The following is a 17,355-nucleotide window of genomic DNA, read 5'->3' on the forward strand; positions in this document are numbered from 1 at the left end:
CGTGTGTGTGTGAGAGAGAGAGAGAGACAGGGTCACGTCAGTCAGCTGTCTTAACCGTGGCTTGTGTACTGCAAACACATACCAGCTTCCTCACTGTGTCTGTCACACGACTCTGTTCCCCTTTCGGGCTTGAACTGATGGTAAAACTAACGACATTATTAAATGTCTTGATATTTACTTTGAAAGATGAATTCAGTTGCCCGGAACATATATCTCTCTGCCTGCGATTCATTTCATCATTGTTTTTCACATAAACAAAATAAATTGTCGGTTTCATCTAGATCTTTGAAGTCCCCCCCCATTCACTCCTTTTTCATTTTCTTCCTACAGAGAGCACTTTTCAAACACTTGTCTGCATATCAAATATGCTTTTATCTAAGCCTTTGTTCAAAACACGCAGCTACAAACAAAAAAACTTATCAAAAGGCATTTTTAGTCGCCATGAACGAACTCCATTAATTAATATGGTTCCAGCGTCCCGTTCTTTCTCTTGCAGCCCTGGTTGGAAATGGTTTACAATGTGAAACAATAACTGAATTCAAAACCTTTGAGTAGATATTTCTGTAACTAGTCTTCACCCTTCACAATCTGTCTACCAATCAATCTATTACTAGTAGTGTCATCAGGAAGGAAGACTTTTCTCACTCATATTGTTTAATTGTCTTTTGCAGCAATCGTGTCGGATGCTATCAGCACATTAGAGCTTTTATATTTCTGCTTTTCAATCTTTATTGTGGCAATGCAGCAATATGAGCAGTTATTAGTGGTCAGTATCATCTGACAATACAGTTATTGCAGTCCCACTGAAGATAAGCTTATCAGTTCACTGAACACACAGTAATGGTTAAAGGCCTTTTTCAGTGTTTGCGCATCTGGTGATGAAAGCCGTCCTGCTAGGAGAATTAATCAGTCGGCTGAGTGTTGAGCAACAGTGTGTATCTTGCATTCTGCCTCTGTTTGACTGGTTAAGATGTTGTTTGTGGCAGCAACCCTTCAGCTTTCGCAGCAGGGACTCAGAATAAAGATTGACTCATGCCACGCGCTGCCATCACTGTTGTCTGGGGATGAGAAAAGAAAACAGTCATCTGGTTTACTACAGGTGTCTGTCTCAAATGTTTTAAAAGATTAAGTCCAGGATTCTATACTTATCCATTGTGCTTATACACTACAATTCAGTTTGGGGGCAGAATTACTTTGATTCAGTAAGGATGCATTAAATTGATCAAATGTTACAGTAAAGGCATTTATAATTTTTTTAATAGTTTCTATTTCAAATACATGCTGTGCACTTTACTATTCATCACGGTTTCCAGGAAAATATTAAGCAGCACAACTTTTTACAACATTGATAATAAGAAATGTTTCTTGAGCAGCAAATCAGCATATTAGAATGATTTCTGAAGGATCACGTGACACTGAAGACTGGAGTAATTCAGCTTTGCCATGACAGGAATAAATGACATTTTAGAATAAATTAAAATAGAAAACGGTAATTTGAAATTGTAATGTTTTCTTTACAACTCTTACTGTTTTTCCAGTATTTTGATCGAATAAATGCAGCCTTGGTGAACATAAGAGACTTCCTTCAAAAACATAAAAAAATATTATGCTAACATTTGAACTGAAGTGCAGTTTGTGAATCATTGATTTTAATATTCAAGAACAAAACAGGAATGGGAGCAAACAGCAGAGGGATGACGCACATAATTTTCTGATTCCAATAATCAAAAATCACAAAATTCAGGTTATTTACTATACCCATGTTTGAGCAATACTTTTATAAATGTAGGATGTGTAGGATCTTTTATAAATGTGCAGACATATCTGTCAATTACATTGCATTGATTGCATTTTGTTCACATCATTAACTGCAAATTCAGACCAAAAATTACAATTATTTGTTCTGGGGCTGTCAATTTAATGTTAATTTTCAATTAATTATTAAAACGATGGTCTAATTAATATATTAGATTCCTGTTATGATGTTTATGTTTTTAATATTGTGTGTATTAGTAATATCTTTATTATTAACATTATTATATACTACATATTTTTAATATTGTGGGTATTAGTAATATCTTTATTATTAACATTATTATATAATACAATGTAATATAATAAGATACAGTTGGAGCAAGCTGCAATTAATGAATGCATGTAGTTCAGTTAGTTAATTGCATTTAGTTACTATGGAGTTAGTTAATCAATAGATCGTATAATTAATTAAGTTATAAATCTAATTGATTTACAGGCCTAGTTAAAACTTTAGACCAAATGCATATAGTGGAGATTTTGTGCAAATGCTTTTTGAGAGCATAGTGCTTGTGACCCAGTTTTGTGGATATGCAAGTACATCTCTTTTCCCAGACAGAACCATCCTGTTATGTGAAGATGATGATGTGAATCGTCCTTACAGTGCTTGATCAGCTTATTATGGTCTCTTCTGCTTGATTGGAACCAGCGTAAGCTCTGTCCCATGTTTTACTTCAAAGAGACTGCCATTTCCTTCTGCCCTTCACCTGTCGAGTTTGCATATATTATCTGGCATTGGAGTACGTTATATTTTAAAGCTTCAGCATTTCTTTGACTTTCTGCCATCTGATTTTTCACTCTAAAATAGCTGAGGCCATATTTAGCTGCGTGGAAGGGAGACAGTGTTTTATGATCATCCAGTAATAATCTGCCAAAAGCAGCAGCCATGTTGAATTATTTCCTCTCAATTGGCTGGCTGATGAGGCTTGCCAATGGCTCAGTGTTTCGAGAGAAGCTTTCCTGTTGCCTGTCAGAGCCAGGCGCTGGAAATACTGATGCCACTGGAGGAAAGTGCCACCTTATTTCCTCTCGTTATGAAACAGACGGCACGTCACAGCGTCCTAATTAACAGGATATCTGATAGCTGCGCATCCATAAAGCTGCTATTTTCCTAATTAATTAAAAAGAAATTATCATTAGCATTAACCAAAGGAAATGCCGATTGTCATAAAAACAATAATAAAGCAGGTGAAATCGATTCATCCAGTCGGTTGCCAGGCGACAGAAGCCTGCACGGCAGATCCGTGGCATATTCCAGTTATCCTGTTATCGCAGGTACAGTGAGGCCCAGAGCATTGTGGGATGCAAGGGCAGTTGGTTCGGAACCACGGAAAGTAACAGTTCAAACAAGGCCATATTTGCTAGTCGCATAAAGGAACCAATCTGGGTTTTTTTTTTCCAAATGTTGTTGAAACGACAGGTTGCATGAAATGGGTTTTCCAGGATGAGGCTAATTGGTTATTGATGAAATTCGTCCTCAAAGGTATTATCTCTCCTCCTCCCTCTGTCCAATTTCAAAACGCTGATTATTCTTTTGGTTTGTTGCACATATATTACCAGTGCGACAGCTGGGGCGTTGTGAGCGAGATCAGGGATATTGCAAAATGTGAAGCCAGTAGATCGTAGTGTTGATTTTTCAATCCTATTTCAATCAAATAACCTCCTAGTAGAATATTTGTGTTTCTTTATGTAAAGATTTCCTTATTATTCTGCAAATTCTTAGTTTTGCCCCCTATCACGTCTTAATCGCATTGCAACTGCATAGGACACAGAAAGGTCATTATAAATAGAAATGTATTTAAAGAATTATTTAATTCATTTCAAAATGATTCATTCTATCTTTATGGATACATGATATATTATTTTTTTATGCAATTACAGTTAGCTTTCATTTTAGATTTAAAGGTTAAAAAAGGGCACAAAGGCACCAAAAGGATTATACAGTCTTGGAGTAAATGTACAAAACTTGTCACTGGGGAAGTACCTAAAAAGTACTTAATGTTACCTTAAAAGTACATTATTAGTTACTAAAGTGTACATATTAATACCTATAAGAAACAAAAGTGTACCTTTTGAAAAGTTACCATCCCAGTGACAACTTTTGTACCTTTTTTTTTTATCTGAGAGTTTAAAAGTATAAAAACCAGCATCAGTGTCTGACTTGTGAACAGTTTGTTCTTTTAATTTGAATCTTTTCAATGGATAAACTGTTCTGGTTCACAAAATGATTCGTCCACAAATCTGAGATTCTGTTCAATTGCCGAGTTCACTGATTCACTAACTCGGTGATCTGGATCAGGAGATGATTGTCTGTGAAATTTCTTTGCTTCTCACACATATACTATAAATACTAATTGCTGCTTCTTTAATGTTGCCTTGTGATGCCTTTTTGAATACTGTAAAAAAAAAAAAAAATTCTGTGAAATTACTGGTCAAAAATTGGGAGCATTTTTAATGTTAAATTACATGAAATCTCACATTAGATTTATTACAGTTTTCACCATATAAAGTAAGGGAACAGGTTTTTACTATAGAAATTTGATAGTCTTTTACCATTAAAATTATGAAATTTTTTTGTAGTAATGCATCAGTCATTGTTCGCTGTAATGTGGAATAGATTGATTAAGCATAATCGAAATTTTCTCCTTATTTAAACACATTTAAATCTTCTCCTTTCGTGTTATCATATGGGGCTGAATAAATTTTGACAATTTAAAAGAGCATGTGCAGAGACCGTATGATAATTAGCTATTTGTATTATTAAAATATATCCTCAGTATTTTTAAACATACCTGGTTTTGTATTTTTCGGAAAATGTCACATGTTGTTAGCTTAGTGCTGTTAGCTTCATGCTTCCATTGGATTTTGGATTTGTCTCATCATGCTCAGTGCCACAATGCCTAATTATTTTTGAAGAATACGGTTTATTTTTGCACCGTCTGTTGCCTGTGCTTGGCATTTGCTATGAAGTGAGACATGCAAAAATAAACACGGAATCATTTTTAGCTACCTGCCTGATTCTAAGCGATATGTAGAATATATCCACTGCATGTTTCTGATCGAGACACCAACTGTTTCATAGCAACATGTGTCCATCAGGTTCTGTAGATTTAACCAGCTTTGACAAGGATCTCAGTCCAAAAGAAGAACAAACCCTTCAAAAAAAGTTTCTCTGTATCCCTCAGGGATTTCGGATCCCTGTTTTCCTTCTTTCTAGATGACATCAAGGTTATTTTCATTCCCATTGAAGACCAAACGCCACTTCAGAGGAAGATATGTCAATATCTGAGTTTATTCCTGGGGGCTGTTTGTGTATACATATAGATAATATGTGACATATAGTATCACGGGATATCTGTATATGATATGTAATATATAGCTAAAAAAACTGTCAAAAGCATATAATATTATTTCATAGTATTTTATTATAAACAAAATAATATTAACTAATATTATAACACAAATTAACTAATTGATAAAGCATAGTGTATAATATAACAACATAATATAAGTTAAATAGCATTGTAAAGCTAGTTATACACACTACCTTTTCACATTATAAATTAAAAATATTACATAAAATATAATACAAATGCACCAATATAAAGCAGTATATTGTCCTTTATCGCAGCATTTTTTATAATATAATATAATTAATATAATATAATATAATATATAAACGTTGCAACTGAAATCAGTATACACACTGTTTTTCATGTTAAATATTAAAATACTTTATTATATAAAATATAAATGCATCATAAAGCAGTAATTTTTATATATAGTGTAATATAAAATAAAGCAATATAATATAAATTTTTCAATGTAAAGCAGTATATATAATTACATTATAAATTAAAAATACTTTACTATATATAATATAAATGCAATACATAGTCCTTTACTGCAGTTATTTTTGTATCTAATAATATAATATAATATAATATAATATAATAGCAATTCACCTCTGTAATTGTCACTTTAAAGGAATAGTTCACCAAAAAATAAAAATGGTCATTTATTAAAACTAATTTTTTTTTCAGTAATAACAGCGTAAAGATTTGGCCTGACATGAGGTTGACCATTTTCATTTTGGGTGTACTGTTCCTTTAACCAGTATACTATCTGTTTGTATCTTAGCATATATGGTAGATGCATGCATGAAGGGTTAATGAGGCAGCAAACTCTGCAGAGAGAGTGTTACTAACTCCTACAGATTTCATTTTGTGCTCCGCATTAAACCCATAGGCCGTCTGGAAGCCTGAGCCCTTCAGTCACTCTCTACCCTGCGCAGCCCGTCTAATGATAAAAAGCCAAACGCCACCAGCGGTAACCATGACAACAGCAACACCGCTCAATCTAGGCTCATCTTTTTGCCCTCTCTAACGGCACCGTGTGCAGAGGACACATTTATAATATGCGCCGATTTCAAGAAATGTCTCTCTATGTACGATGCACAAGTGTGCAAGAAATGTCTCTCTATGTACGATGCACAAGTGTGCAGAATCTGAAAAGTAAAGCCAGACGGGTGAGGTCTGTAGGATCCTTAGGAAGCCTGGCCTTTGTTCTCTGTTTGTGCACATCTGCAGGGCTTAAACATGCTTTGGGTGCATCGATTTGCTTCTCGGCGAAGTGTGTTTTCTCCCCCGAGCCTTTATCTGAGCTTCAGATTTTTGTTCAGTATATTAAGAGCTTATTTTTGGTCCTTAAAGGAGTGCTAAGCCGCTCTGTGAGCTCTCAGCGGCGCTGACTGTGAAACCGCATGTGCGGCTTTGTGCTGTTATCACACACACCACCAGAACAGGTACAACATCAACATTCATCACGGGAGGATGCGGATGAAAACACGTTTCTGCAACATGAGACATACTCTGAAAAATGTGCATCAAATTTACACTGTATAATTACTGATCACAAAGTTCATCCAAAAATTGAAATGTCTTTTAAATCCTGTATAATTTTCTCTGTTCCACGAAACATAAACAGAGTTTTTTAGCAGGATGTTTCACACTCGATTTGCAAATATTAAAGCTGCAGAAATTAAATATTAATTACTAATTTTGGAGTATGACTAATAAATAATCACTGTAGGTTTGTTATTAGTAATGGTAAACACTATCTCTTGTTTTTCGTAACTGGTTACAAGTGCCACATTTGAATATGCAAATATTAAAATTGCACAAATGAGATATTAATTATTAGTATGGAGTATTAATAATTAGGCGCCAGGTTTGTTATTAGTAATGGTAAACACTATTGATTCTTGTGTTTCTTGTAACTATTTACAAGTGAATTAGGGATAGTTGACCCAAAAATGAAAATTCTGTCATTAATTACTCACCCTCATGTCGTTCCAAACCCCTAAGACCTTCGTTCATCTTTGGAACACAATTTAAGATATTTTTGATGAAATCTGAGAGCTTTCTGTCCCTGCATAGACAGCAACGCAACTGGTTCAAGGCCCAGAAAGGTAGTAAGAACATCGTTAAAATAGTCCATGTAACATCAGTGGTTCAATCGTCATTTTATGCAGCTTCAAGAATACTTTTTGTGCACAAAGAAAACAAAAATAATTGGAACAATTCAGTCTCCGCCGCGTGTTCACGGGTAGCACGAATTTGTGTTGAACAAAGGTCTTGCAGGTTTGAAACGACATGAGGGTGAGTAATTAATGACTGAGCTTTCATGGGTGAACTATCCCTTTAATAATGGTAAATATTCTTGTTTTTTTTGTAACCAGTTAGAAGTGCCAACTTAGAGTATTCAAATAATAAAATTCACAAATATTGGTAGCTAGTATGGAGTGTTAATAATTAATCACTTTGTTATTAATAATAGTCATTTTTGGCCATGTTAATTGTATGTAAAAGAGCTATGTGCACATTCTGCCAAACATCTCTGTAAAAACGGACTTTTATGAAAACTGTCACTTTAGCCTGATATATAAAAGAGTTTTAGAAACTTGAGTTCAAGATTAGTGGTTACGGAAAGTTTGTGAATTTTTTTTTTTAACTTGAGTAGCTGTCAGCACTTCATTCCCTGCTTCTCATATCCTTTAGTCTCCAAAGAGAAATAGGTTAACATTTTCCCATTTGCAGGGCAAACCCTCCTCAATCAGGCTGCTTGTATGGGACCGGTTTATTGTTCCCTGTAGGCTCCTCAAAGCTGCCCATATCAATGCTGTGTGAAGTCTCTGTAAAGATAAAATCAACATCTCTGAATTCAGAATAAAAGCTTTTTCTTTCGTCTAGTGTAAGGTGTCTCCACCATTTTCAGGGGCAGTTTGACCTATAGAGTATGGTACATTTTTCAGCTGTAATGGATCGCAGACAGAGATCTGATGATGATACAGGGCACTGAAGAATTGTTTGACACTGAACTGTCATCTAGCTTGGCGTCCATTTAAATCGTAGGTTTTCAACCCCACCCAAGAGTCGCGAGTCTTAAAAAAATTGGGTTGTAAGGATCACTTAAAGAGATAGTTCACCAAAAAATGACTCGCCCTCTTATCGTTCCAAACCCGTAAGACCTACGTTCATCTTCGGAACACAAATTAAGATATTTTTGATGAAATCTGAGAGCTCTCTGACCCTGCATAGACAGCAGCGCACCACCATTGTGGAAAGAGTATCATGATGCATGCATCCACTTAAGGTAAACAACGCATGCGCATGGCGCTGCTGCTTACATTAACATGCACATGCGTCGTTTACATGAAGCAGAAGCGCATGCGTCGTGATACTCTTTCCACAATGGCGGCGCGCCACAGCAGATGTGATTAGGAGGAGAAGAATTGTTGAATAAAGTCATTATTTTCGTTTTCTTTGCGCACAAAAATATTCTCGTAGCTTCGTAAAATTATGGTTGAACCCCTGATGTCACATGGACTAACTAACGTTAAAAAAGTGAAATCGCAATGAACCACCCCTTTAATTTGTGTTCCGAAGATGAACGAAGGTATTATGGGTTTGGAACGACATGAGGGTGAGTAATTAATGACAGAGTTTTCATTTTTGGGTGAACTATCCCTTTAAGGAAAGTGTGTGTGTGTGTATATATTTATAGCCTATATGTATGTACTAAATTCCAAGACTCAGGGAAGAAGGCAGGAACCAGCAAATGTAACTTCAATAACAACATAAACATAAACAACATAACGAAAGAAAGAGGCAGCTGCCTCACGGCAGACTGTAATTTATTCCTGTATTGGCAAAGATTAATTTTTAGCATCATTACTCCAGTCTTCAGTGTCACATGATCCTTTAGAAATCATTCTAGTATGCTGATTTGGTGCGTAAGAAACATTTGTTTGAAAATTGACATCTTTTCTGAAGTCTTTACTGTCACTTGTGATCAATTTAATGCATCCTTGCTGAATAAAAGTATTACAGAAAAAATCTTACTGACCCCAAACTTTTGTATATATTTGATATATACAACGATATAATGATATTCAGCAGATAAATAGGCTAAATATCTGCGTTCTGTTATTGCACAAAAGTTATAGTCCTCACAAAAAAGGAACCTTACGGATTATGCAAAATAACCAAAATATTATTCATTGCAGGTGATCTGAAGTCCGACAGTGCTTTAAAAGGGATGAATGTAGAGAAGCAAATTATCTGACAGTTTGCCATGCTGACAGTACTGATAGACTCTTGGCGCGCTAAGTGCTACATACTGTCAACATCCTAAAACTGTCTCTGAGAGGTTATGGCACCCGCTTTAACCACTACACACAACATTTAAAGCTACTTAAAACAATCTTGACCGTACTAATCAACAGACAGTCAGCAATTCTGCCCATCTGTAGTTCCTTTCTTATTGCAAAGAAACATGAGATCATAATCAGCTGGTCTATGTTCTGTCTTCAGGTGGAGGAGATTGTAGACGTGGGCACGTTTGCAGCAGAAGACATCCACATCCCCAGCATCTACGTCCACAGGATTGTAAAGGGAGATAGCTTCGAGAAGCGGATCGAGGTGAGGTGGCTTGACTCGTCTGGCTCATTTCTATCAGTTTTCCTTTATCCATCTATCCTCTGTCATTTTTTTTTTCTTCTTATTGCCACCCCTCTGTCTGACCTTTTGCAGAGGCGTACTGTAAATAAAGGCCAGGCTGAAAATCCCAAACCCAAGAAAGACTCTGATATTGTGAGAGAGAGGATTATTCGCAGAGCTGCGCTGGAGTTTGAGGACGGGATGTATGGTATGTACAGTGTTTCAGACCATGTCACTTACATTTGATCGATTTAATTTCACACTGAACACTGAAAATGAAAATTCTGTCATTATTTATTTACCCTCATGTTGTTCCAAAACTGTATGCTGGTTTGCAATGTGAACATAAGAGGGGAATTTTGAAGAATCTGTCTTTGCCATGCAATTACAGTGAATGGAAATTGAAGCTTTCAGAGCATAATAGAAGTGAATCACACAACTTGTGTGCTATATTTCAAGTATATGAAAGCTATATTGAAATTTGGTGACGTTTTCCTTTAATTTTAAACAGTTATTATAAGCAAAAATGGTTTTAATGTTTGCTAAGAATGTCATTTCCTGTCTCTCATGATAATCTGTTAAAGGGATAGTTCACCCAAAAATGAAAATTTTATGTTTATCTGCTTACCCCCAGGGCATCCAAGATGTAGGTGACTTTGTTTCTTCAGTAGAACACAAACGGAGATTTTTAACTCAAACCGTTGCAGTCTGTCAGTCTTATAATGGAAGTGAATGGGAATCACGGCTTTGAGAGTCAAAAAAAACCATACACAAACAAAACCAAATTAAACCCTGCGGCTCGTGACTATACATTGATGTGTAAAGACACGAAACGATCGGTCTGTGCAAGAAACTGAACAGTATTTATATAGTTTTTTACCTCTGAGGCACTGCAATGTCAGAACTGTCCTGGGCGCGTCCTCGACAGCCGGCACATCAATGTATCGTCACGAGCCACAGGGTTTAATTTGGTTTTGTTTGTGTATGGTTTTTTTTGACTCTCAAAGCCGTGATTCCCATTCACTTCCATTATATGACTGACAGACTGCAACGGTTTGAGTTAAAAATCTTCGTTTGTGTTCTACTGAAGAAACAAAGTCACCTACATCTTGGATGCCCTTGGGGTAAGCAGATAAACATCAAATTTTCATTTTTGGGTGAACTATCCCTTTAACAGATTATCATGAGAGACACACAGGAAATGACATTCTTAGCAAACATTAAAACCATTGTTGCTTATAATAACAGTTTAAAATTAAAGGAAAACATCACCAAATTTCAAGTATTTCTTGAAATATAGCACAATGTTTAAGCAGATAAACATCAAATTTTCATTTTTGGGTGAACTATCCCTTTAATGCGGTTTGATAACCTTTTTAGCTAACCTGGGCATCGGAATCCCCATGCTGGCCAGTAATTTCATTAAACCAGATATTACCGTCCACCTGCAGAGTGAAAATGGCATTCTGGGGCTGGTAAGCTATCTTTTCACAGATTTGTATTGAATTTGCTAAATACGGTTATAAATTCAGTTATATAAGAAAATCCTGTCTGTTATGATTTTATTGTTCTTGCATTCTTTTTTATTTTAATGAGACATAAAATCGTTCTAAAAAAAGTTTAGTTGTTTATGAAATTTTTGAAATGTTGACATGCATAAATTATTCAAAAACTACACTACCATTCAAAAGCCTTTTGAATCATTTATTCATCAAGGACACATTAAAAGTAATTGTAAAGTCATTTATAATGTTACAAAAGATTTAAATGCTAATCTTTTGAATGTTCTTTCCACAAAACTATTAAGCAACAGAGCTGTTTTTAACATTGATGATAATAGGAAATATTTCTTGAGCAGCAAATCAGCATATTTGAATGATTTCTGAAGGATCATGTGACACTAAAGACTGGAGTAATGGCTGCTAAAATCAACTTTGCTTTCATAAGAATAAATTACATTTCGAAATGTATTAAAATTAAAATAGAAATTAAAACAGAAATTATATTTTAAATTGTAATGATATTTCACAATTGTTTTTACTGTATTTTTGATCAAATAAATGCAGTCTTGGTAAGCATTTGAGACTTTACATTAAAAAATTAAACCAACTCCAATTTTTGAAGTTGAACGGTAGTGTACATTACAATATATGTACAATGATGTATCTTTAGTTTGTATGATTTGTATTGTATTATTGTTTAATGTCAAATATTACCACTATTAGATATACAGCAGGTGTCATGTATCAAAGGAACAATAATGAATTTAGACACAAAAACAACGTTCTTCATCTACATGAAGCAACAGTTGAATCCTTGGCTCCATTTAACTTTAATTGTTGTTATATGTCATATTTATTTTTGTCTTAATATGAGTGATTTTTGCGCTCCTCATAAAAGCATTCATAAGTACTGTTTTTTGTGCTTTTTGAATAATTCAGGGCCCTTACCCAACAGAGGAAGAAGTTGATCCAGATCTCATCAACGCTGGTAATAATTATCCCTGATTTTCATACTAGTAGACAGTCATACAGCATTAGCATTGCATAAATTGCCTTTTAATAACCTAATTTGTCCATCCAGAGCACTTAATGAAATCTCTTTCCATTTCACCCTCACCCTTTCAGGTAAAGAAACTGTCACAGTTCTTCCTGGAGCCGCTTATTTCTCTAGCGACGATTCCTTTGCCATGATCAGAGGGTAAGGACGAATCACATTTAAGTCTAACCTTATTCAATCATATATACTGACTTTTTTATATATATTCAGTGTGTTATAACCATTCCCACAAAAGATTTTTCTTTCAGTAGATTGTTCCTCAGATAGGCTAAATACTTTTAAAGAGGCCAGCTGTGGGTGGAAGAGCTCACTTAGACATTCCGGTAATAAATGTGACTTTTCATGTCGAATGAAGCACTGTGGCTGTTTTGTGGCGTAAGGGCTTGATTTGGAGCGGGTAAAGGATTGTTTGCTGGGTGTTAATGGTGAAAGTTAGGCATGGAGCGGAGGCAGAATATGCAATGAGTCGGCCGTGATGCTGCCTGTGCCTCAGGCTACGTTGGCTGACATTTTCAGCTCTGTCAAAACAGGTGGCTAGTTTAATTGGATGCTTCTTGTACTGCTCAGTAGGGTGAGACGGCCGGAATGAAGGTGCTTTGTCTCTGCCGGGACCGTTCTGGCCTTCACGGAGAGATCGTGCGGTGCTGTCGATAAAGCAATTGACTCTTGCTGGTCTTAAGTGTGTGAGTGTGTAATTGTGCATCCTGTGTGTGTGAATATCAATTTCCTGATGACACCATTTTATGTGGTGTTTTTCCCAGTGTACTTTATGAGGGCCCAAAAGCTACTGGAGTCTAAGCCCACTAGGGAAAAATATGTATTTATAATATTTATATAAATCGATATTTTTTATATATGCATATAAACACATATTTCTTATATATACTGGTCATTTTGATTCCTTCCAGTTATCTGTTTTAGTGCAGTCATAAGTTTAAATTTGCCTTTAATAATTCTGTTATTTGCATAGCTGTATGTTAGGCATTAGTGCCATTTCGTTTAGAAAACTCCCCGTTGATGTTTTATGAGCCTTATCGATTTTTCCACAGGCAGCTGACGCCTTCTTCCCACAAGCTTCACCGTTATTTCTGTTTTCGCCGTCTGCGAATCCAGCAGCGGTCATATATTTAGGCCTTAATTGTCTGGTGCAATAGCGAGCACAGTGAATGGTCATGGGGTCTTTGCTGTACCCGGCACAAGGGGAGTCATGACAGCACATACATTAAGAATAGAGCCCTTCCACCCACTTACAGTCTGTCTCTAGATTCATGAATAAGACCATCTGACAATCCAGTGGTGTAGTGGCGCACTATTTCAAGCCAATAGGCTCAACTTTTTGGCACACAGGACCTTACTACTTAAAAGATTTAGTCTAGTCTGTTAGGAAGTGTTGATGTTTTTTGGATGGCCTTTTAGAATTGACAGTTTTGCTTAAAGGGATTCTATACCCAAAGATTAAAATTCTGTCATTAATTACTCACCCTCGTGTTGTTCCAAACCCGTAAGACCTTCGTTCATCTTCGGAACACAAATTGAGATGTTGTTGATGAAATCCGAGAGCTTTCTGACCCTGGATAGACAGCAATGCAACTACCACGTTCAAGGCCCAGAAAGGTAGTAAGGACATCAATAAAATAGTCCATATGACATCAGTGGTTCAACATTAATTTTATGAAGCTACGAGAATACTTTGTGTGCAAAGAAAACAAAAATAATGACTAATAACAATTTTTTCTCTTCCGTGTCAGTCTTCGACACGCATGCATGTGCATTCCTCTGCTTGTAAACAAGGTGCAAAGCATCCAGGTTCTACGTCAGAACGCCGGCTCCTCCGTGGCACTCTCGTGAACTTGCATCGAAGACTGACACAGAAGAGAAAAAATTGTTGAATGAAGGCGTTATTTTTGTTTTCTTTGTGCACAAAAATGTTTCTTGTAGCTTCATAACATTATAGTTGAACTGCTGATGTCACATGGACTATTTTAACAATGTCCTTATTAGGGCTGTCAAAAAAAAAAAATAGAATTTCGAATATTCGTCGAATTTAAAATAAAAATACACATTCGAATGCAAAAACGTTGCATTCAAATTTTAGTTGTGTGTCAGACAGCCTTATCAGTGGCGCATGAAATGCGACGACGATGTAAGTGTTATTGCATTTTAATGCTTTTGTTAGCCTATCCAGTTGAACTCACTAGTACTGCATCTCAAGTTTTTAAATAAAGAAAGTACTCTATGTGATTGGTTTTCGGTCCTTTGTATTAAACTATACATACATGCATCAATGAGAGTCGTGTTATTTTATTATGCTTTGAAGAAACGTGCATAATATTTTGTTCGATGCGCCCTCTTGTGGCCTCAGGAGAGAAGCCAAAAGCTTTTTTCCCCCCTAACTAAAATTATGCCTTTTATAATTTGAATATTGATAATATTTAAGTAAAAAATTCGAATTTAGTTTTTCAGCCATTTTGACAGCCCTAGTCCTTACTACCTTTCTGGGTCTTGAACGTGGCAGTTGCGTTGCTGTCTATGGAGGATCAGAAAGCTTTCATCAAAAATATCTTAATTTGTGTTCCGAAGATGAACGAAGGTTTTACGAGTGAGTAATTAATGACAGAATGTAATAAATCAGTGAACTATCCCTTTAAATCAAGAAAAATTATATATCTATGAATACTTTCGCAAGGCATATATTAATTATATTAATTAGTGACACCAAACATAGGAGTATAAGGTTTGGTCTCTGAATCTGTTAAATATTTAAACATAATATTGGCAAATAAAGACATGGTCACATTTAACATTGCTCAGTGAATTTTCATGGACAAAATCCAGTAAATATAGGAAGCTGGAATTGTTTGAGCAAAAGATTTCCAAATGCAAATATCAAAAAAGGTTTAGTTGCTCACGCTAATTCACCACATTGACCAACAGAAAGCTGCTTGGTTTGAAAGTAGTGCTGCCACTAACGACTATTTTTATTTCGATTAATCTATCGACTAATTTATCGATTAACCGATTAATCTAAACAATTAATTTTCCACAAAAAATCAACAATTTTACTTAGGAATATTTTATTAAACTATATTTTATTAAACCAAATGAAATCCAAATTTCTATGAAATCCTTCTTTTAAAGCAAAAGTAAAGTGCAACATAGAGTGCAAGAAGGAAGTGTCCATCTCATAGTCCAAATCACTGAAATCAAAGTTCAGTATTATAGTGTAAGAATGACAACATATCAACGTGTTCTAGTCTAGTAATAATAAAATAATAATCAAAAAACACTTTTTAAAGGAGTATTTACCAGAAATGTTATTTACCAGAATTTATTTAGGAGAAAAATGTAAATGTGCAGTATTTCTGAAAAAAAAAAAGAAGAAAAAACTTTAAAAAAATTTTTTTTTATATAAATAAAATCAATTAGTTGGAGATGCTTTTCGTCCGTGAAATGCGGCACTTCCGGTATTTTGCCGGTTAGTCGACGCGAGCAAAATTAAGTCGAGGATTTTTAAAAATCGAATAGTCGAATAAAATCGATGAATCGCGACAGCCCTATTTAAAAGTGACTTCTGTCTGAGCTGTGCTTCATACATTGATATACTTTTGACAATAGGCAATAGACCTTTTTTTCCCCATGAAATTTCAGCATAATGGCAGTTTTGCCATTGTTGGATTGATTTATTTTTTTTGTTTCCTCTAGGGGTCATATCAACTTGACCATGTTAGGAGCCATGCAGGTATCCAAGAATGGAGATCTGGCCAACTGGATGATTCCGGCAAGTTCACAGCTTCATTTCCTTATTTATACATATGCCAGTACGACTGACTTTGAACAATAAGAGTGAAGCTGAAACCAGATTTGTGTAAAATTTCACTTGCTTCAATCCAGCCATTTGTGTCTTGCACACAAAACATTTAGTTGTTTTGCAGATACCGTATGTTTTTAATTGCTTATAGTTGTGTCCTTCTTAAAGTCCCCTTGAAATCAAAATTTAAGTTTTTTGGGTGTTAGTATCAATATGTTAGTCTTAAGGTTATCTATAAGGCAGTGTGCTCCAAAACAGTGACAAAATTCGCATTTAGAAGATATAAGTGAGTGAAAGTGACATGTGGCCAAGTATGGTGACCCATACTAGGAATTAGTGCTCTGCATTTAACCCATCCTAAGTGCACACACACACTTTCCCTTCTTTCCATCTGCATCCATTCTTCAGTCTCCCGCTGAAATTAACTCGAGAGCTTTCCTTTTGTTTTATGGAAATCACTGAGCAGCTAATGACAGAACTCCCAGCATGAAATCAGAAATAATTTATGTAGAAGATGATGTTCTCTGAGGAGCACAAATACAGATGTATGGTCTCATTTTACGCCTGTTACCATCCCCTTTCAAGCAGAAAAAAGAAGTCGTCACTCAGGTAGCGCTTGTACAAACCCATGAAGAGTTTAATTCATAATGTAACATGGAAGTGCAAACGTGCATAACAATTTTGGTCTGTATTAGCTAGACCAAAAGCTAATCCAGATTTTCAGGATCCAAATGTGACTTTAGACAAGTCTAATCTGTATTTTTTTGGGTCACGATCCATGAGTTGAGAACAGTGTTAATTTTGACAGCAAATTTTGATTTAGTTTTAGTCATCGTCTTTTGACTAAAATGCCATTTAGTTTTAGTCATATTTTGTGGTTAAAAAATTGTTTTTAGTTTTAGTCGACTAAATCTACAGTAAATTTAGTCGGCTAAAATCTAATGGGTTTAGTTACAGTGCATTTATTAAGCATTTCTCTAAAATTTCCAAACTCATTATGTAGCCTGGAGGGCCACTGTCCTGCAGAGGTTAGTTTCAGCCCAAATTAAACATACCTTGCCGTTTTTAAGCAATTTTCGAGCAATCCTGAAGACTTGGGTTAGATCTTTCAGGTGTGTTTGATTAGACAAGGAGCTAAACTCTGCAGGACAGTGGCTCTCCAGGACCAGAGTTTCC

The 17,355-nt window shown here is 35.6% G+C and overlaps 1 protein-coding gene across 1 annotated transcript in view; it reads left to right on the plus strand.

The window, feature by feature from the left end:
* LOC107724870 (succinyl-CoA:3-ketoacid coenzyme A transferase 1, mitochondrial-like) overlaps positions 1-17,355 on the plus strand; it is a 41,019-nt gene that overhangs the window by 10,130 nt on the left and 13,534 nt on the right. Inside the window, exons 8-13 of the mRNA XM_016533950.1 lie at positions 9,687-9,794; positions 9,906-10,020; positions 11,193-11,287; positions 12,254-12,302; positions 12,440-12,512; positions 16,074-16,149. Coding sequence (XP_016389436.1) covers positions 9,687-9,794; positions 9,906-10,020; positions 11,193-11,287; positions 12,254-12,302; positions 12,440-12,512; positions 16,074-16,149 — 516 coding nt within the window. The remainder of the gene's footprint in view (positions 1-9,686; positions 9,795-9,905; positions 10,021-11,192; positions 11,288-12,253; positions 12,303-12,439; positions 12,513-16,073; positions 16,150-17,355) is intronic.

The sequence above is a fragment of the Sinocyclocheilus rhinocerous genome, unplaced genomic scaffold, assembly GCF_001515625.1.
Source record: "Sinocyclocheilus rhinocerous isolate Xijiao unplaced genomic scaffold, SAMN03320098_v1.1 scaffold515, whole genome shotgun sequence".
In the NCBI taxonomy this organism is placed as follows: Eukaryota; Metazoa; Chordata; class Actinopteri; order Cypriniformes; family Cyprinidae; genus Sinocyclocheilus; species Sinocyclocheilus rhinocerous.